This window comes from Peromyscus leucopus, chromosome 4 (assembly GCF_004664715.2).
Source record: "Peromyscus leucopus breed LL Stock chromosome 4, UCI_PerLeu_2.1, whole genome shotgun sequence".
Lineage (NCBI taxonomy): Eukaryota > Metazoa > Chordata > Mammalia > Rodentia > Cricetidae > Peromyscus > Peromyscus leucopus.
Window position 1 is genome coordinate 95,663,159 of NC_051066.1, and position 21,732 is coordinate 95,684,890.

Below are 21,732 nucleotides of genomic sequence, written 5' to 3' on the forward strand. Positions count from 1 at the left end.
GGCCTGGTTCTCACCAATTGGTGAACTTCAGAGAGCCATTATCTAAGTCTCCCTGGCACTGGATTATAATAGGCAAGTCAACACATCCAGCTTTCTGTTGTTAGACAAAGGGTCTAGGAACTGAACTCAGGTCCCTTGTTTAGAAGACAAGTGCTTTTATTCACTAAGCCTCTCGCTAGCCCTGGGCCCTTGAATTTGATTTTCCTTCTCCCTATTCAGTTAGGTCATGACCCATGAGAGGCCCTGAGTCTCACACCAATGACCTCTCCTCCAGTCTGAAACAATGGATGGCTCTGGCCCAGGAGCCCGCTACCAGCCTGACGTTTTCAAGGGATTCGAAGGAGAGTCTTAGTGTGTGCAGCAGGCATGTGAGTTTATAGCTTACATCTCTGGTGTTTCCTTCACCAGTGTAAATGGAAAACGTGCTATGACTTTTTGTACTTGATTATATACATGTGAAGAGACTTTAGAGAAAGAGACGCGCTTAGTTCAGAAGTTCAGGTTTAAAGTTAAAACCTCTTTTTTTTTTTTTTTTTTACCTGCAGTAGTAGAAGTCCTCTCAGTGGTCTTTAACTTGGGTGTCCTGAACACAGCCTGGTCTTTTGAAGCACTCCCAGGTAGGGTCACACGTGGAGACTTTCTGGCCGGAGTCTTGGTCAGTGAGTACTTATGTTCATTATCTTTAGTAGCAGCTGAAAACCTAAAGCAACAATGGAAAGATGTGGGTACCTGTACCAAGGGTCACCAAGGTTAAGATGTAAGTGAAACCACTGGACCATCACCAGGTGGCACAGGAGCCTCAGTAAATACTTGCTACGTGAATCAGCCTCTCTCACACAAAAGACATGTTTTTGACAACCTCCATTATTTGTAAAATAAGTTTTGAGGGGCTGGAAAGATAGCTTACGAGTTCAGAGCATTCGATGCACATATGGAGGACCCAGGTTCAGTTCCCAGCTCCCACAACCATTTGTGATTCCAGTTTCAGGGGATCTGACACCTCCTGGCTGGCCTCTGAGAGCACAAGGCACCCAAGTGCTATACATACATGCAGTCAAATGCTCACACATATCAAATAATAAATCTTTAACGATAATAAATAATAAATAAAATATATTTGTGTTTTTCTGATATTCTTGTGTTGGCCAATGACTGGAGGTTGTCCACTAGCCAACAAACCTACACACACACACACACACACACACACACACACACACACACACACACACACACGCGCATATCTGAACATTGGTAGAGCCCTGGTCTAGCATACCCAAGGCCCTGGATTTAAACCCCAGTGTGCATGTGTGTATACACACCTACACACTCTCTTAAAAAATCTCTTTACCTGACATTCATTTTAGTTGCTGAAAGCACAGAGTGTCTGTCTGACCCCTTCAGACTTTCAGGGCCACGGACCCGGTCTTGTGAGAACTGCTGCCTGGCAGGAGTATAGGGTGCAGAGAATCTTCCTCTTGCTGGGACTGGGGTCACGATTCCTTTTTTCTCAAGCTGCTTTTGAAAGGAAGAAAAAGCACCATTTTAAGTCTTGGTTGCAGGCCAGCGAGTTATCTCAGCGGTAAAGGCAGAAGTCTGATGACATGCATTCCATCCCACAGCCCACACAAGAGAGGAAAGAATCAACTCTCACAAATGGTCCTCTGACCTCGGCGTGCACACACATACACACACACACACAATAGAATTTCCAAAGTAAGAGCTTGTTCTTAAATCAGGTGGGGAGGTACATCCCTGGAATCCCACCACTTGGAAGGTGGAGGCAAGAAGGTCAGAAGTTCATCCAGAGACATTTCAAGGCTAGTGTAGACTACATAAAATCCTATTTTTGGCCTCCATGGGCACCTGAACTCGTGTGTGTGTGTGTGTGTGTGTGTGTGTGTGTGTGTGTGTGTGTGTGTATTATTTGTGTGTATACACACACATAATATTTTTTCTTTTCTTTTTTCTTTTTTTGGTTTTTCAAGACAAGGTTTCTCTGTGTAGTATTGGTGCCTGTCCTGGAACTCACTTTGTAGATCAGGCTGGCCTCGAACTCACAGAGATCCACCTGGCTCTGCCTCCCAGAGTGCTGGGATTAAAGGTGTACGCCACCACCGCCTGGCTTCATGATGGCCTCACTCACCTGCCTGTCTCCACCTTCTAAATACTGGGTTAAAGGCATGAGCCACGAGACGGCAGGATACAGTTTTACTTGGAAGGTTTTTAAATTTCTGAGGGCAGGAGGAAGCAATTTTAAGAAAGATGTGTCAAACCCAGATAAGTCCATTCACAAATGCAGTCATATGATTACAGCTATATTCTCCATAGTGTTAAATTGAAACTTTGCTAGGTGTAGTGGCTCATGCCTAAAATCCTACTACTTAAGATGCTGAGACAGGTGGGCCACTGACAATTTAAAGACAGCCTGATAGCAGGTTTTTTGGATCACCAGCTGCCAAATCATGGCATGGAGACTATTAGTTATTAAGTCATTAATAATTAAGTCATTAAATTATTAGTTATTAAGCTCAGCCTTATCTTACGCTTGTCCCACCAGCTCTTATAACTTATTTTAACCTGTTTCTCTTCATCTACGTTTTGCCTTAGGCTTTTTACCTTTCTTTTATTCTGTATTTTCTACTTTCCTGCTTCCTCCATGTCTGCCTGGCTGGCAGCTGCCTGGCTGGCCCCCTCCTCTCCCTTTCTTTCTTCCTTTCCCTCTTCTCTCTCAAGCCTAGATTCCTCCTTGTACTTATTCTGCCTGCCTGATAGCCCTGCCTATCCCTCCTCTGCCTACCCATTGGCCATTCAGCTTTTCATTAGTACAATTAAGTGCCTAATGCAGGCAAGGTGAAACAAATGTAACACACCTTGACATCATTACACAACTGCAGCAGAAACAAATGTAACACATCTTTACATAGTTAAAGTAATATTCCGAAACATAGTCTTGACTACACAACAAAAAGGCAGACAACAAGTAGTTTGGTCTCAGAACATGAATTTTAACAATTAACAAGACACCGGGAACAGTGGCGCACACCTGTAATCCCAGCACTGGGAAGGTAGAGGCAGGTGGGTCTCTGTGAGTCTGAGGCCAACCTGGCTTACATAGTGAGCTCTAAGACAGCAAGAGCTACATAGTGAGAGTCTGTCTTGAAATAAGAAAAGAAAAGAAGAAGATAGGACTGGAGAGATGACTCAGTGGTTAAGAGCACTAGATGCTCTTCCAGAGGACTTGGGTTTAATTCCCAGCACCCACATGGCAGCTCACAACCGCCTGTAACTCCTATTCTAGAGGATCCAACCCCATGGGCACCAGGCAGGTACATGGTATACATATTTACATGTAGGCAAAACACTCATACACACAAAATAAAGTAAAATAAATTAAAAAAAAAACACATGCATTTTGTCTGCATACCTTTAGTTCATTAAGTGAATTGTGTTCTTTAAAGTGTTTCTTTTTTCTCACAATATATTCATCAATGGATTCCATTTTCTTAAAACGAGCCTCATGAAGCCTCTTAAAGTCTAGAATGTATCACAATATGAAAAGTAGTAAGATAAAAATCCATTTTTAACCTTCTCTGTGTTTTTATCAACATTTGTTCTCTTTACTTTGCTGACATTCAACTTAATGTCATCTTGACTAAAACACAATTCTAGAACACACAACTTTTGGAAACTCTGGGGAAAGCATGTTCATCTTAGAAATCATCAAGCATTCACATCTCCACTGGCTAGTTCCCTGACATCTTTGTTTGGAGAACAAGAGATTTGTCTTCCTCCACCTCAGTTAGTTAAAGGGCTTTATTTAATCATTACAAAATGGACCGTGCTTGTGTGTGTGTGTGTGTGTGTGTGTGTGTATGTGCATGATGGGGACTGAAATACAGGGCCTCCTGCATGGAAAGCACACGGTCTACTATTTGAGATACAACTTCTCTTGCCTCTGAAAACTGACAATTTATACACTGAGAAAGCACTAGGCTAAAGACTTCTGTGAAGGTTCAAACAATAAATATGTTAGGCTAGTATGGTTTCTGTCTCATTTTATTTTAATCCCTTTAAAAATTTGAAAGCTGGGCTGGACAGATGGCTCAGTGGCTAAAGAGCACTGACTGCTCTTCCAGAGGACCCAGGTTCAATTCCCAGCACCCACATGGCAGCTCACAACTATCTAACTCCAAGATCTGACACCCTCACACAAACATACATGTATGCTGTGGGATATCTTTCTGTAGGCTGTGAATATGTATGCTCTGATTGGTTGATAAATAAAGCTGTTTGGCCAATGGTGAGGCAGAATAAGGTGAGGCAGTACATTCCAACTGGAGAGAGAGGAGGAGAAAGGAGAGTGGGGCAGATGCCAGTCTGCCTCTGAAGGAGCAACAAGGTGCCAGCAGACTGGTAATGTAGATTATTAGGAATGGGTTGAGTTAAGTTATAAGAGCTAGCTAGCAAGAAGCTGACCCACAGGCCATATAATTTGTAATTAATATTAAGCCTCTGAGTGATTATTTTATAAGTGGCTTCGGGACAGTGGGGCCAGGCAGGACTGGAAAAACACGGGACCACAGGGTTGGGTGGGACCAGAGAAACTTACGGCCACACATGTAGGCAAAACACCAATGTACATAAAATAAAAATAAATTATTTTTTAAAAAATTGAAAGTCAAGCTGAGTGTGGTGGCACATGCCTATAAACAAAGCACAGGGCAGGAAGAGACAAGCTAAAAAATTCCAAGTCAGCTTTGGATACATAGCAAGTTTGCGGCCTCCTGGGCTACATTAAGACCCGTTCTCAAAAAATGCAGAAGGCAAAAACTTTAGCTCAGAGGATTTAAAACTAATAAAGGTCATCAGGGAGTGGTTTGTCAAATCTACCCTAGGCTATTCCATTACTGAACTTTTTCTTTTTTTAAATTTGCTTTATTTTATAGGTATGAAGGCTTGCCTGCACATATGTATGTGTGTTAGGTGTATACCTGGTGCTCAGGGAGGTCAGAAAAGGAAGTCGGATCCCCTGGAACTGGAGTTATGGATGGCTGTAGCCACTATGTAGGTGCTGGGAACTGAACTTAGGTTCTCTGAAAGAGCAACAAGTGCTCTTAACCTCTAAACCATCTCTCCATCCCTCATTATTGAATTTCTAATATATGACAAACAGTACTCTGTTATAAATATATAGTAATCTATGTGTCAAGAACCGTAAGGCAGATGAAAAAAACTGTTTTTGTTTGTTTGTTTGTTTTTTGCTATTGAGACAGAAAGTCACACTATACATCAGGCTGGTCCAAAACCATGTAACCTAGCTTCTAACTCCCAAGTTCTGAGTAAATAGCATGTATGTAGTATTTCACAGATACTATTTCATCAGATAATTACTGGAGCCTTGCTATGTGCTATTGGATGTGCTGGGTACTAAACAGTGGAAAGAGTATTCTCAAGTTAAATACTAACCCATGAAGCCTAAGTACAGCCATTGCCACTTTCCACCGAGAAAGACAGTCTGAGGGTCAGGTGCCCACTATCCTAAAGCCAGGAACCCAGAACAGTGGAACATGAGCCCCGGTCCCCATACCGGAGATTTTAGCTGCTGCCAACCACTGCCTACTCAACAGGAATCTGAAGGAGGGCAACCCACTGTCTTCTTTGTGTACAAAACTTACTTGGTGTAGTGGCTGCAGTCTTTTTATTGTTCCCAAGTTTGGAAAACCCATCCGTGCATAGAGATTTTTTTTTCCAAAGGCATCTTTGAATCTTTATCGTCTAAATACACACATATAAAACAAAAAAAACATTTTCTGTTAAACTCTATTAACTTAGATAATCACAGATATAAAAAGCTTCTAAGAAACATCTGTATTTGAGCACTTGCCTAGCAAATGCAAGGCCCTGGGTTCCATCTTTAGTACCACAAAAACTAGACAAACAAACAAAAAAAGAGTAAATTATTTTATCTGCTTCTATGTGCTATGTTATTTGGTCTTTCAGAGAGGCACAGTTGAGCAGGAAGTGTCTGAATAGCCTTTAGTAATGGCAGGCATTATTCAACTAAACACACCAAGGGGAAGCTGCTGCTCCTTTTAAGACAAGGTCTCTTTATGTAGCCTTGGCAGGCCTGAAACTCTCTAAGTAGACCATGAAGGCCTTGAGATCATAGAGACCTGTCTGTTTCTGCCTTCTGAGTGCTGGGATTCAAGTGTGCATCACCATACCCAACAGACAAGTCATAGTTTCTTAAATGTTAGTTGCATGATAGAATATGAACTTATGTTCTTTGTACATTGTGTAAGAACTATCTTATTTAAGAAACACAGAGACGCCTGGAGGTAGTAGTGCATGCCTTTAATCCCAGCACTCATGAGGCAGAGGTAGGTGGATCTCTGTGAGTTCGAGGCCAGCCTGATCTACAGATCGAGATCCAGAACAGGCACCAAAACTACACAGAGAAACCCTGTCTCAAAAAAACCAAAAAAAAGGATAAATTTTAAAAATGTATATAAAAAAATTTAAAACAAACAAAAACCTGTTATTGAAAAAGTTTAAGAAAAACCTGTTTTATTTATTGACTTTTTGGACAGTCACTCACTAAGTAGCCCTGGCTGGCCTGGAACTTATTCTGAGGACCAGACTAGCCTTGAACTAGCCACCTCCTCAGTCACCCAAATGTTGGAATTAAGGGATGGGATGTGCATGATTGAGAAAGACAGGGATTCACTATGTGAAAAGTGGGTGTCACCGCCTCATGTTAGCATCCCAGCCTAAGAAGCAGGCAGTGGTTGCATCGTTCTTGAGCTAAGCAGAAAGGTTAGAGAAGAAAATGGCTCTCCTGTCACCAGGAGAGATTGACCTTCCCAAGCTCTCCAGAAACCTCTTACTCTGCTCTGGATAAGAGTCATGGCTAAGGATGTAGCTCAGTCACCGTGCACTTGAGCAGCTGCTCAAGCTCCTGAGTTTGGTCCCAGTACCAGATAACAAATGCTAAATATGACTCATTGGTCTTCTGTATTTATTTCTAAGTTTTGCTTTAATTGTAAAACACGTGAAAGTTCCAAGTGTGGCTATGGTGAACTGTGGTCCTCAAAAGATAAGTTAGTTCCCAAACTCTACCAGCTGTGATGTCACCACTTAGGAACTGGGTCTCTAGATATTTAATCGGACAGAGGTTGTTTGGTAGGTAGTAATCCAATAGGAGCAGTGTCTTTAGAAGAACAGATTCAGATCATCAATCCAGAACCCTTAAGACTGAGGCAGGAAGACTGCAGTGAGTGTGAGGATCTACCACAAGCCAAATAAATAAGACAGATGTCATATGGAAACAGAGGCAGAGAGCAGAGCATGTGGATCAGGCCACGGAACCACAGACAGGCACAGCCATTACAAGGTACAAGAAGTAAAGAAGGTACCCGTGCCTCAGAAAAGCATGGCTCATTGACACTTCGGCTTTAGATTTACAGCTCCCAAATGTAGATGACAATCTATTTCTGCTCCTTTTCTTGTTTTGTGGTTTTTGTGACAGGGTCTTCTCTCTGATATGCAGCTCTGGTTGCCCTAAAACTCACTCCGTAGATCACAATGGCCTCAAACTCAGAGATTGACCTGCCTCTGCCTCCTGAATGTTGGGATTAAAGGCATGTGCCACCATGCATGGCTCAGTTTCTAGATTTTCAAACTGCCTGGTTTGCATTCCTCATAAACTAATACCCATGATCCCCCTGACCATTTCAGTTTGAAAACACTGGCTGGCATACCGTTGACTCCACTTTTTCCTGAGGAAGCTGCACTCCCGTCTTCTTGGCTCTGGTCTGGCAGAGAAGGAACTTTTGTAGTAGTTTTGAGGTCCTGATTTTCCTGCTTTTCTTGATTCTGTAATGTAGTACGATCACTTCTTTTTATCTCAGAATGATCCTGCAACAAATTGTGAAAGGAAAAAAACCCAAAAGAACAATTGCTACATTCCGAAAAAGGGGTATGAAATCAAGGTGTGTGTAGGGGGAGGGGGTCAGTCAGAAGAACAATAGAGGAATAAGACTCCTGAGTAGTTTTGTGTGACCCAGTGTTCTGAGACTGTAATTTCAAAAATGGAGATACTAGAGGCCACTAGAAAGAACAGAAGATTTGTTCCTTTATGGATAACAAACTAAAACATAGCTTCTTAATCCATGGGGTCACATGACTAAACATGGAAGCTGAACATGAAGTAACCCAAATTAATCCAAAATCAAATACGAAATGAACCCAAGTTTGATTCCTGAGGCCCCACATGGTAGAAGAAGAAAACAATCCTGAAAGTTGTCTCCTGACTTCCACATCCAAGCCATGGCATGCACCCCAGCCCCCACATCCAAGCCATGGCATGCACCCCAGCCCCCACATCCAAGCCATGGCATGCACCCAGCCCCCACATCCAAGCCATGGCATGCACCCCAGCCCCCACATCCCCTCCACATGTAAGCATGGCATGCACCCAGCCCCAACCCATTCCCTCCCAACACAACAAATATATTTTAAAAATGTTATTAAGGGGCTGAAGAGATGGCACAGTGGTTAAGAGCACTGGCTGCTCTTCCAGAGAACCTGGATTTGATTACCAGTACCACATGGCAGGTCACCATCACCTGTAACTCCAGTTCTGGGGAACTGAAATGTCCTCTCTGGCCTCCAAGGGTACAAGGAATGCACATGGCATATGATATACAGCAAGTAAAACAGTCATACACATAAACTAAAAAAGGTAAATTTAAAAACAATTATTAAGGCTGGGCATAGTGGCATGCATCGCGATGGTCTGAAAGAAAATGGCCCCCATAGGGGGTGGCACTATTAAGAAGTGTGGCTTTGTTGGAGGAAGTGTGTGTGTCACTGTGGGAGTGGGCTTTGAGGTCTTATATGCTCAGACTAGATCCAGTGTCACAGACTCCTTCTGCTGCCTGTGAATCAAGATGTAGAACTCTCAGCTTCTTCTCCTGCACACGCTACTTCCCACCATGATAATAGACTAAACTCTTAAACTGTAAGCTAGCCCCAATTGTGAGGTCATGGTGTCTCTTCATAGCAATAGAAACTCTAACTAAGACATACATCTTTAATCCCAGCACTTGGGAGGCAGAAGCAGGTGGATCTCTGTGAGTTCAAGGTCAGCCTGGTCTACAGAGTAAGTTCTAGAACAGCCAGGGTTGCATAGTGAGACTCTGTTCCCTACCACCCAAAAGGTAATTAAGAAAAACTAAAAGAAAAAGCACTACAAAACAAAATTAAGACATTAGGATAGGCATGTTGGTTCATACCTGAAATCCCAACACTTGGGCTGAGGCAGGAGAATTACTGTTGTGGGATATTTGTACACTGTGTGAAGATATATTGCTGTGATTGGTTTAATAAAGAGCTAAACAGTCAATAGCTAGGCAAGAGGTATAGGTGGAACCTCCAGGCAGAGAGAGAGGAAGTAGGAGATGAATTGAGACATGCAGGATACCATGAGGTGCCAAATGAGTCAGGCATCCAGAATGGGGGAGGTAAAAGCCATATGCTGAAACGTAGATTAACAAAAATGGGTTAATTTAAATTATAAGAGTGAGTGGGACAAGCTTAAGCTAAAGCTGAGCTTTCATAATTAATAAAACTTCTCCATGTCATTATTTGGGAGCTGGCTGGTGGGACAGAGAAAGACTTGTTACAAATTACCATGATTTTAAGGCCAGCTGGGGTTAGAGAGTTGGACTTTTGTTCAAAAACAACCACCACCACCAAGAGACCAAGCAAGGTGGTGCATGCCTTTAAGCTGAGCCTAGTTTACATAATGAGTACTGGGCCAGCCCGGGCCCTTAGTGAGATGCTGTGTCAGAGAGAGGAGGGAGAGGGAGAGGGAGAGGGAGGGAGGGAGGGAAAGAGAGAGGGGATGGAGGGAAGGAAGGAAGGAGGGAGGGAGAGAGGGATGGATTATGATTTCATGTGGTGAGAATCATTTTTGATTTCTGTTGCTGTTGAGACAGGGTCTCACTAGTAGCACCAGTTGTCCTTGAACTCATGATCTTCTTGCCTCTGCCTCCCAGAATTGAGATTAGAGTTGTATACCTTCATGCTTGGAAAAAAAAGTTTCATTTGTATAAGGTACAAGAATAAAATCAGGGGACTGGAGAGATGGCTCAGTGGTTAAGAGCACTGGCTGCTCTTACAGAGGTCCTGAGCTCAGGTCCAGCCTCCACATGGTGGTTCACAGCCATCTGTAATAGGATCCAATGCCTCCTCTGGTGGGCAGAGGAACATGCAGACAGTACTCATATAAACGAAATAAATTTTAAAAATGTTTGAAAAAAAAAAAGAATGAAATCAGTGTAAATCAAAGCAAGTGAGGGAAGCCCCAGTTATTCAGCCTGACCACACACTAGAAAGACTAAGCACGGGATGATGACCAGGCCAGCAGCAGACTGAGAAAGAGAATTAAAACTATACTTCAGGTTGGTGGCTCTTTCGTATTTACTGCAGACCACCTATGTGAACAATACATGAGCACTCACATTTATCCTATCAATTTTTGTATGAATTATACTTTGTATGAATTGCACGTGGAAGTATGTATGTGCGGGTATGCACACTATGAATGCAGGAATGCCAGAGGAGGGCATTGTGTGTGTCTATGTATGTGTGTGGGCCTCTCTATTATTCTTTGTTTCTTTGAGGCAGGATCGCTCACTGAACTTGGAGATCTTGTTTTTGGGTTAGACTGGCAGCCAATAAGCCCCAGAGATGCTGTATCCACTCCCCTCAGAGCTAAAGTTACAGGTGTGCATGAGACCACACCTGGCCTTCACATGGGTACTAGGATCTGAACTCCATAGCAGCAAGCCTTCCTAACCCCTGAGCGATCACTCATCTCTCTGCAGCCCCTTTAATGGGTATTTAATTTAATTTGTACTTAATACTAGTGATTCTTCCAAGTGCTCGGGACAGGGGTATGGTGGGGAGTACCGCAGACACAAGTCTGTACTTGTGAGGAGCGTGCAGCACATAGCACGTGTCCAGCCATCTGGCTCATAAGGGAAGCTCAAAATGGAAGCTAGTTATGGTGGCTTCTCTTCAGTTTGCATCGTTCCATTCACCTGGAAGTTAGGGATTCCATGGACTGTCTTGCGCTTCCTTCTTGTTGTTGGTGACATGACCAACTGGTTTCCTCTCAGCTTGCTCCTCACAGTTAATTTTGCATCTCAGTCTCATCACAGGAGAATGCAGAAGACTGATTCTCATCCTGGAAAAAGGAGGATACAGTATGAGCCAGATCTTGTATGCATGTACACTAGCAATTGCATCCTAACTCAAAGTAACTTGTCACAGATGAGAATAAGGAAATAGCATAAACTAAAAAAGTAAAAAGTTACTGTATGATACAGTATAGTCAGAAAGCTGAGAATCCTAAACAGACCTGCTTATGTAAGAAATCATTGTTAGCCGGGCCATAGTGGTGCACGCAATGCCAGCACTCCGGAGGCAGAAGCAGGTGGATCTCTGTGATTTCAAGGCCAGCCTGGTCTACAGAGCTAGTTCCAGGACAGCCAGGGCTACACAGAGAAAATCTGTCTCGAGAAACAAACAAAACAAACAAAAGAAATCATTGTTAATGGCTTATATATATTAGTGGGGAAGGTTCTTTTCATTACTGAATAACTAATACTATTAGCTATTATTTCTTATATATTTTTTTTTTGTTTGGTTTTTTTTGTTTTTTCAAAACAGGGTTTCTCTGTGTAGCTTTGGTGCCTGTCCTGGATCTCGCTCTGTAGCCCAGGCTGGCCTCGAACTCATAGAGATCCTCTTGGCTCTGCCACCTGAATGCTGGGATTAAGGCGTGCACCACCACCGCCCAGCTATTTCTTTTATTTGTGTTAGAGGAAAAAAACTTGTTTTTTTTTTTTTTTCTTTCCATACCACAAAGAATCTGGATGGGCGGGGGATGGGGGGGTGGGGGGTGGGGTTGGCTGCGGCGCTGGTGGCGCACGCCTTTAATCCCATACTCGGGAGGCAGAGCCAGGAGGATCTCTGTGAGTTCAAGGCCAGCCTGGGCTACCAAGTGAGCTCCAGGAAAGGCGCAAAGCTATGCAGAGAAACCCTGTCTCGAAAACCAAAAAAAAAAAAAAAAAAAAAAAAAAAAAGAATCTGGATGGGTCATAGTTGTTTCTCAGTAGTAGGGATCAAATCTAGGTACCTCACATGCTAGGCAAGCACACCAGGGTGAACTTAGCCAGTCCTTTTTTAAACTTCTTGTTGTTACTAAGTACCCTGGCTGACTTTTGACTTCTGATCCTCCTGTCTCAGCCTCCTGAGTACTGGTTTAGAGGGATGGTCCCACCACATGGGCTGATATTGTTTTTTTTTTGGGGGGGGCGATATTTATATATGCTCTAACAAATAAAGGTTGTCTGAAGATCAGAGAGCAGAGTGAGCACAGAATTTAGCCATAGAGCCAGGCCGTGGTGGCACATACCTTTAATCCTAGCACTTGGGAGGCAGAGCAGTGGATCTCTGTGAGTTCAAGACTACCTGGACCACAGGAGATTAATCCAGTCTAAAAGAGAAACAGTCAGGCAGTGATGGCTCACACCTTTAATCCCAGTACTTGGAAGTCACAGGCTTTTAATCCAGCAGCTAGGGAGGTTGAGACAGAAAGTGATAGACTGGCAAAGAAAGGAATACCGCCCTTTTGGCTGAGGACTCAGAGGATCAGTCTGAGGATTCCTGTAGACAAGATCAACTCTTTCAGGCTGAGGAGTTGTGAGGTAAGAGGTGGTGGCTGTGGCTTGCTCTGCTTCTCTGATCTTTCAGCTTTCACTCTGATATCTGGCTTGGGTTTTTATTATAAGACCAATTAGGATTCATGCTACACACACACACACAATATAAAACCACTGCCTAGTAAATATGGCTTAAAATATTAACTACAAGATTTGGAAAGTATGTAGTTCAGTGGTAAAACACTTGTCTACTGTGTACAAGGCCAGAGTTTGGCCCTCGCACTTTGGAGATGGGGTAGTTGTCATGTACAAAAACAATATGAAAAGCAGTTTTTTCTTCACCCTTGCTTACTGTTAAGGCTTTAGTTCAGTAGGTTCCTCATTTGTCTCTAGGAAATTCTGGTATATCATTCAGATGTTCAGGGCTTTTATGTCAAAATGTGGCTTATTTGTACTCTTCTCTTGCCACTTTCTTCTTAGTAGAATTATACTTTTGTCAGAGTACCACCCTTACAGCCTTAAATCCACCTTCAAACGTTGCTGTAGCTGGAGGTGTGAGCATCTTTAATTACACCTCTACTTCCTATCCTGTTTAGCCTTTTTTAAAAACCAGTACTGAGAGGCTGAGCACAGGGCATCATGCATGATGAGCCAGTGAGTGCTCCGCCACTGAGCTAAGGCCAGAGCCCTACTTTCCAATTTCTGTCCTCTGTTGTTTTCTGAGACAGTGTCTTCATAAGCAGCCCAGGCTGTCTTGAACTGTAAAGCTCTATGCCTCAGCATAGCGCCTCTATGCATCTGCTGCCACAACCAGCTCTTTCTGCTCTCTTGTCTCTGCGTCGGTCAGTTTGTGTTCTGCTCTATAGCCTTAACTGAATCATCTCTGTTTTGCCCACCTACTTGATCCTGTGGATGGTTTACTCAATAAATTATTGCAAAGTATGTTTTTGGTTGTTTTCTACATGAGCTCTATTCTTCAGGGCTTTTCTTTCTTTCTTTTTTTTTTTTTTTTTTTTTTTCAGAGACAGGGTTTTCTCTGTGTAGCTTTGCACCTTTCCTGGAGCTCACTTGGTAGCCCAGGCTGGCCTCGAACTCACAGAGATCTGCCTGGCTCTGCCTCCCGAGTGCTGGGATTAAAGGCGTGTACCACCACCGCCCGGCCAGGCTTTTTCTTCTTCTTACCTTAGTGTTGTCTCAGGTCGCAGCTTTTCCACAAATGTTTGGTGACTGAGTTGTTTGGTCATTAGGAGCTTGAATGGGGAGGAAGGTTTTTGTTTATGAAGGTGTACAATCTCTGGAACTGGAGTTCCAGGCAGTTGCGAGCTGCCATGTGGGTGCTGGGAGTTGAACCTAGGTCTCTAAAAGAGCAGCCAGTACTCAACCACTGAGTCCATTGCTCCAGCCCAAAGAAGGGAGCTTTTCACATGGCAGCATTCTAATACTGGATAGGTGGGTGGAGGAGTGCATTATGCCCTAGGTTCCTTGAATGCCAAAGGCTTCACAAGCACTTACCCTTCCTTACAGGGAGATCTGTACTCCACATCCACACATGGAGGAAGGAGTAGATTGCTTTGTATCTCGACTGTCAGAGCAAAGTAGTTGAGCATGGATGCACACACCTGTAATCCTAGGTACTGGGTGAGACAGGAGGGTCTCAAATTTGAGGCCAGTCTGGGCTACATAGGAAGACCTTGCCATAAATAAGCAAGCAAGCAAGCAAACAAATAAGTAAATGAGGATGGAGAAATGGGTTGTTGCTCTTCCAGAAGACCTGGGTTCAATTTTCAACACCTACATGGCAGCTCATAACTATCTATGACTCCAGCTACCAGAGATCCAACGTCCTCTTCTGACCCCAGTGGGCACCTGGCACACACATAAAATAAAAATAAAGAAATCCACTTTAGACAGGGGCGAAGTATTGGAGAAGTAGAGTGACTTCAAATGATGCAAGGTCCATGGAATCTTAAAGAACTGAACAGATGCTGAAGAACAAAAGCAGAGGGCACTCATTAAAGAGCAGACACAGGGCAGTGGAGAGACATCCGACCGACCTGTCCACCTATGGACTAAGAAGGCAGTGAAGACAGGATCATCAGAATGCAGCAAACGGGCGAGGCTGACCTTAAAGCCCAGCAATAGGAGGCAGAGGCAGGTAGAGCTCTGCTTCAGGCCACGGTAGTCTGCACAGAGCCTTCCAAGCAGCTAGAGTCACACACACACACACTGGGAGATCAGCAGGAATAAGAAGAAGAGTAAACATTTCAAACCTGGCATGGTGGTACATACCTGTAATCCCAACATTTTAGAGATAAAAGCAGGAGGATTATAAAGTCAAGGTCAAATTTGAAGACAGTTTGCACTGTGGGAGACCTTGTCTCAAAACAAAGCAAAATTTTCAAAGATGGAGCTGGAGAGATGGTTTAGCAGTTAAGTTAAGAGCACTTGCTACTTTTGCAGAGGACTGAAGTTTGGTTCCCAGTACCCATGCCAGGCAACTCACAACCTCCTGGAACTCCAGTTTCTGGATTCCAAAGGCATCCACAAGCATGTTCTCCCCTCCTATGCCCCAATCACACACACACAAACACGTTTGTTTTTAAGACAACGTTTCTCTGTGTAACAGTTCTGGTTGTCCTGGAATTCACTTCATAGACCAGGCTGGCCTTGAACTCACAGAGATCCACCTGCCTCTGCCTCCTGAGTGCAGGGATTAAAGGAGTGAACCACCACTGCCCGTACCACAAACACATTTTATAAAGAAACAAAATGGGGTTGGAGAGATGTTTCAGTGGTTAAGAGCACTTGTTGCTCTTACACAGATCCTATTCCCATACAGCAAAATAAAGAAGACTAAAAACAATAACTACAAAAAGAAAATGATGCTGGGCGGTGGCGCGCATACCTTTAATTAAGCACTCAGGAGGTAGAGGCAGGCAGATTTCTGTGAGTTCGAAGCCAGCCTGGTCTACAGAGTGAGCTCCAGGACAGGCTCCAAAACTACACAAAGAAACCCTGTCTCAAAAAACCAACAAAAAAGAAAATGAAATCAGATCCGCTACTTCACCTGGGTATTCACGTCTTCAAGTCTAGCCTCTATCCTGCTTCTCTCCTGCTGTATCTTACCTCTCACAACCTACACTTAACTTTTGCTTTCTTTGTTTTTTGTTTTGTTTTTCAAGACAGGGTTTCTCTGTGCAGCCCTGGCTGTCCTGGAACTCACTCTGTAGACCAGGCCGGCCTCGAACTCAGAGTTCCGCCTGCCTTTGCCTCCCTAGTGCTGGGATTAAAGGCATTCACCACCACCACCTGGCTTTTGTTTTCTTTTTAAGACAGGGTCTTACATGAGTTTAGGCTGATATTGAACTCAAGAACTTCCTATCAGGCTGGAGAGATTGCTCAGAGGTTAAGAGCACTGGCTGCTCTTCCAGAGTCCTGAGTTCAATTCCAGCAAACCACATGGTGGCTAATAACCATCTATAATGAGATCTGGTGCCCTCTTCTGGCTGCAGCAGAACACTGTATACATAATAAATAAATAAATAAATCTTTAAAAAAAAAAAAAGTGCTAGGATTACCAACTTGCACTACCTTTTTTTTTTAAAGAACTTAGCAGATTTATTTATTTACTTATAATTTCACATGCATATGCATAAGCATACATACATATCATTTTATATATATATATATTATATATATATATATATATATTCTCACATATATCTAACAAAAATAACCAAAACAAACAAAAAAGCTACCAACTTGGAAATGAGAGTTTGCATAGGAGGGAGAAGTGGTGCAATTCTATTTGAATTAAAACATATGTTAATAATGAATAAACAATTTTTTTGTAAAAAATTGAAAAAAAAAAGAACTTCCTCTCTCAGCCACTGGAAGGCTGGAGTGTAAGAGTATAAGCATGCACCATGACATACAAGTACTTCTGCATTTGTTTAAAGATACCTTATTTGCACCAAAACTACACAGAGAAATCCTGTCTCGAGAAACCGAAAAACAACAAAAAAAAAAGATATCTTATTTGTTAGATAACATGGCATTTAAAAAATTTATAACAAACAATGATGAGATAATTCAGTCCCTGGTCCTATTACTAATGATAATAACATCATATAATAATAAACATCATATCTTTTTATCTATTTGTTTGTTTGTTTTTGAGCTAGGGTCAGGGTCTGACTTAGAACTCTAATAGACTGTGCTGGCTCCATCCCCCAATGTTGGGCTTATAAGCATGAGCCTTTACATCATCTATTACATCTTAAATCATCACCAATAAGTATTAATTGCTCATTAACTAAATACAATATTTTACTATCTAATAAGTGATAAGGAACATTACTCACCTGATTTTTATTTTCTTTCCTTGCTTCTGGATTCAGGTGGGCTTTCAAGGCTCTTAACAACTTGTCTGCCTGTAGGAAAGAATAGCTCATCATTACAGTCAAAGTCAAAAAAGCAAGAAATCTATGCCAAACACCTTTTTCTTCTGTTTAGTGACTGTACTCTGGTCAGGCTGGCAGACTATAACAATGGCCTGGATAGAACTGGATTTCACACCCCAGGGGCAGTATCAGGTAAAGAAAAAAGACATACAGTGCAATACAATGGGTAAGTGTGTGAGGAAGCTTTGGATATTGTGGGCTTGATAGATCCAGTGTCAGCAGGTGATGGGATGCCCCAGCTTTAAGACAGATGTCCTGGCTGGGGCTGCTGAGATTGTGAGAATGGAGAAGAGAGGGTCAAACAGACGAGAACAAGATGGGGGAAAAGCAAGGCACAGAAAACAGGGCCGACGATGACTAAGTTCAGCATGACTGGAACACTGAGCTAACGGAGAGGAGGGTGAGAAAGAAGTTGGAAAAGCAGTCAGGAGCACGATTTTGCTAGCTTGGCCTGCCTCGTAAGGCTTCTTGAGTATAAACTCTGTCCTCCAGCAAAGGGGCAGCCTCTGAAGAGTTGGCTTCAGAGGGCAGCGGGTGACCAACTGGATGCTTAGGAAACCTGAACTGTGTCCTGAACCGGAGAGATGGATGAAAACCTCGAAGGAAGTAAGCCAGAAGGAGTACCAAGCTGAGGAGGGAAACTTTTAGGGTCCAGTTTCTCTGGTGGGCAGGTGGCATCCTGTAGTGGGGGGGGTCTTACAAGTCCTGGGGAAGAGGGAACTCCTGGACTCACTTTCCATTCTAGGAAAGCTTCCCTGTTCCTTTCTGGAAGATAAATACTGATCTGAGTGGCTTTCCTTTTTTAAAAGTTCAAATGGAATCAGGCATAGCAATTCCCTGAGATTTCTAGGCTAACCTGGGCTACAGAATGAGACCCTATTTCAAAACAATCAAAGATCAAGTATATTTGTTAGGTTCTTTTTCCCTACTACAACCAGGTATGCAGTTGAGGGCCAAGCATTTTTTAAAAAAATAATTATTATGTTTGTATTTAAAAAAAAATTCTTAGCTGGGCATGATGGTACATGCTTTTAATCCCAAGCACTCAGGAGACAGAGGTAGGCATATCTCTATGAGTTTGAGGCTAGCCTGGTCTACATAGTGAATTCCAAGACAGCCAGAGCTATATAGTAAGACCCTACCTCAAAATAAAAGAGTAAAATAACTTAAATTTTTTTTTTCAAGACGGTTTCTGTGTAGTACTGGCTGTCCTAGAACTCGCTCTATCAACAAGACTAGTCTTGAATTCACAGAAATCTGCTTGCCTCTGCCTCCTGAGTGTTTGGGATTAAAGACATGTGCCACCATTGACTTGCTTAAATTTTTTTTAAATAAAATATAATCACATAACTTCCTCTGCCCATTCCTTTTCTCCCTTCAACCTCTATCCATGTACCTGGCCTTGCTCTCTCTCAAATTCATGACTGTTTTTTAATTGTTGTTACACACACACACACCTCCAAGTATATAAATACAACCTGCTCAGTTCATGTTTCTTGTGTGTATATCACTCTATACACTTAAGATGGGCTCAATCTCTGAGCTTGGCTTTCCTTCTCACACAATTTACCATTAATCAGTAGTAAATGCAAAGCTTGAAATTTGCCTGCCCTTTAAGTACAGAAGTTTTGATGGGGTGTGAGCCTAAGCCACATGCTTCAACTGTACTAGACATCTCTGCATGAAGCCATCTAGCTATTAATAAAATGATTCGTATTTCCTACTCAATAAATCTCACCTGAGGTTTCCTCTCAGAAGAGGTAATCCAGGTCTTTTTGTTGTTGGTTTTTTTTTTTGTTGTTTGTTTGTTTTTGTTTTTTCAAGACAGAGTTTCTCTGTGTAGCCCTGGTTGTCAAGGAACTCACTCTGTAGACCAGCCTGGCTTTGAACTCAGAGTTCTGCCTGATTCTGCCTCCTGAGTACCTGTGCCACCACGCCCAGCTAGGTGCGTGCGTGCGTGCGTGCGTGCGTGCGTGCGTGTGTGTGTGTGTGTGTGTGTGTGTGTGTGTGTGTGTGTATTTGGGCAGGTGTGCCGCAGTGCATGTGTGGAGTTCGGAGGACAATTTTGCAGAGTCGATTCTCTCCTTCAACCGTGTGGGTCGCAACACCAGGTCTGTGTGCTAAGCAGTGTTCTAGGAGCTGGAGAGACTGGTGAACAGAACAGGCAAGCCTTCTGCTGCTTCCCGTTGGACTAAGGGGGAAACAGCTTATTAACCACGTAAGCTAGAAATGCCCCATCGGGCTGGGAAGCAACCTAAACTATGAGATAGAGGTGGGACAGGTGCTCAGCTGGGCTGGTGGTGGCCAGCTGGGACGGAAAGGAGGGTAGGAGCAGCAGATGTAGTCTGATAAACAATTACAGTCAGGCCAGAGGTGGCGGTACAAGCCTATAGACCCAGGGAAGGTTGAGGCATGAGGACCCTAAATTCCAGGCTAGTCTAAGCTGTATACTGTTTCCTTTAATATCCTTTAAAATTGGATTACTTCAGCACTTGGGAGGCAGAGGCTGGCTGAGCTCTGTGAGTTTGAGGCCAGCCTGGTCTACAGAGCGAGATCCAGGGCAGGAAGGAATGTTACACAGAAAAACCCTGTTTTGAACTGCCCCCGACACACACCAAAAAAATCCAACCAGATAGCAAAAACCTGAGGGCCTAAACTTTATTTATTAAGCTGTGTAACTCTGAAACATTTCCAAGTACTCTTCATTGCATTCAGACAGATCTGAGGGGCATCTATGGTCTCATTATTCTGTTTAAACCATTTGAAAACATTTGTGGTGATTAAAGAGACATTTAGTGCAAATATCAGTTGATGTACAAATTTCTGGGGTACACGTGTGGGAAATCTCAATTACAATATAACAAGCCCCAATTTCACAATGAATCACATTTTCTCTGAACACCTTGCAAAAGTCCTTACCGGTTTTTAAAAAAATGAACACCATCACAATAGAGATCAGTGTACGGGCATCATACTATATCCTGATGGCTAGGCATCCCAATAAAGCCCTGTGAGAGTGCAGGTACTATCATAGTTTACTAAACAGTAGTAGTTTGGGAGTTTTACAGAAAGCAATTCAACTTTTTCTTCAACTGCCTAATAACCGGCATTAGACATTACATTGACTACGTCTTATGGGTCTGCATTTCCCATCTAGTACCAGGGAAATTATCATTAGAGTTTCCAGAAAGAGGCCTTTGGAAAAAGTCAGCCTCCAAATAAAGTAACAGCCATGGCTTCTCTTTCGTTTAACAAATTCCAGCCACCGTGAACCAAACCGACTCACCCAAAAACAGCGTCCCAGGGGGTTTCCTCTCAGTCTCTGCGCCCAGTATCCCCTGCACTCCAGGTATCTCCTACCCCGCCCACCCAACTGCCCGCACCACCAGCCAGCACCGTACCCTCAGGTTAGCCCGGAGGCCCAGCCTTTTGGCTAAATTTTGCAGGTCACTGTACTTGAAGGAGTCCAGCTCCTCTGCAGAGGGGACGGTCATCGCGTTCTGCAATCCCGGCGACACCCAGAAAAACAGCCAGTGCTCAACAGCACCGTTCAAATCTGGCGCCACCCGAGGCGTTGACAAGCCGACCTTTATAGTCAGTTTAAATGAAGCCTGCTGCACATCCATTGGTTGAACGCCTCGAGGGTGGTTTTTCAATGCTGGCCAATAGAACGGCGGAAGCGCGCTATACCGCACGCCTAACAGATTAATACGCAGGCGCTCGACAGCTTGTGGGCGTGTCTTAGGGCATGTTGTCCAATGAGAACGCAGGAAAACTTCATTTGGGTGGGACCTGGCGCGTGCGTAAAACGGAGGCGCGAGCTTCAAAAAGATGGCGGCACGCTCGCGGCGCCGCCTCTCGCCACTGCAGACGCGGTCTTGCAGAGATTCCAGCGACACGCCGTTTTCTTTCACTACCTCCATGGAGTGGGACACTCAGGTGGTGGATGGGTCCTCCCTCTGGGCCCTTCCGAGACTAAGGTGGAGGCGTCATCGTCGACCTGCGGCCTCCTGCGTGGTTGGAGCCAGAGAGGTGTGCCGTGTTCCACTGTGCGCATTGCCACGCGGTGCTCGCCGACACCATGCATCTCGCCTGGGATCTGTCCAAGTCTCTCGGGGCCGTGGCTTTCTCCCGTGAGTGAGGCGAGGGTTGGCGTCTGAGAAAGGCGGGCCGGGGGAGGAGGAGAGGTGAGGGAGCCGTGGTTTTGTTTTCCGGAACTGGACCTCGCGTGAGCTAAGCATGCGTCTTTGGATGAGCGCCCCCCCCCCCCCGCGTTTTGTTGACTATTACGGTGGGAGGTTTTCCTGTTCAAAACCCGTTTGTCTTCCAGGAGTCACGAACAACGTCGTTTTGTTAGAGCCCTTTCTGGTTGGCATTGAAGGTTCTCTCAGATGCAGGTACGTGTGGAGAATTCCTGAGGTGGATCTATAGTTCCTGATTTAATGACACTGAGGAGTGCCTACTTGTCGTGAACAAGAAGAAAACTTTATTTTTGTTGTGACCTAAGTTTATTCTTTCCATATAGTATGTTTCAA

The 21,732-nt window shown here is 43.7% G+C and overlaps 1 protein-coding gene and 1 pseudogene across 1 annotated transcript in view; one reads left to right on the forward strand and one right to left on the reverse strand.

Moving 5' to 3' along the window:
• LOC114681132 (nucleolar and spindle-associated protein 1) overlaps positions 1-20,892 on the reverse strand; it is a 28,113-nt gene extending 7,221 nt beyond the window's left edge. The window contains 11 exon segments of the mRNA XM_037205126.1: positions 540-700; positions 1,349-1,515; positions 3,425-3,534; positions 5,676-5,746; positions 5,748-5,775; positions 7,761-7,917; positions 11,109-11,153; positions 11,155-11,205; positions 11,207-11,254; positions 17,099-17,167; positions 20,599-20,892. Of these exon segments, the coding sequence (XP_037061021.1) occupies positions 540-700; positions 1,349-1,515; positions 3,425-3,534; positions 5,676-5,746; positions 5,748-5,775; positions 7,761-7,917; positions 11,109-11,153; positions 11,155-11,205; positions 11,207-11,254; positions 17,099-17,167; positions 20,599-20,823 (1,132 nt within the window). The 5' untranslated portion in view covers positions 20,824-20,892.
• On the forward strand, positions 20,744-21,699 carry LOC119087879 (annotated as a pseudogene).
• The last annotated feature ends 33 nt before the right edge of the window (positions 21,700-21,732 follow it).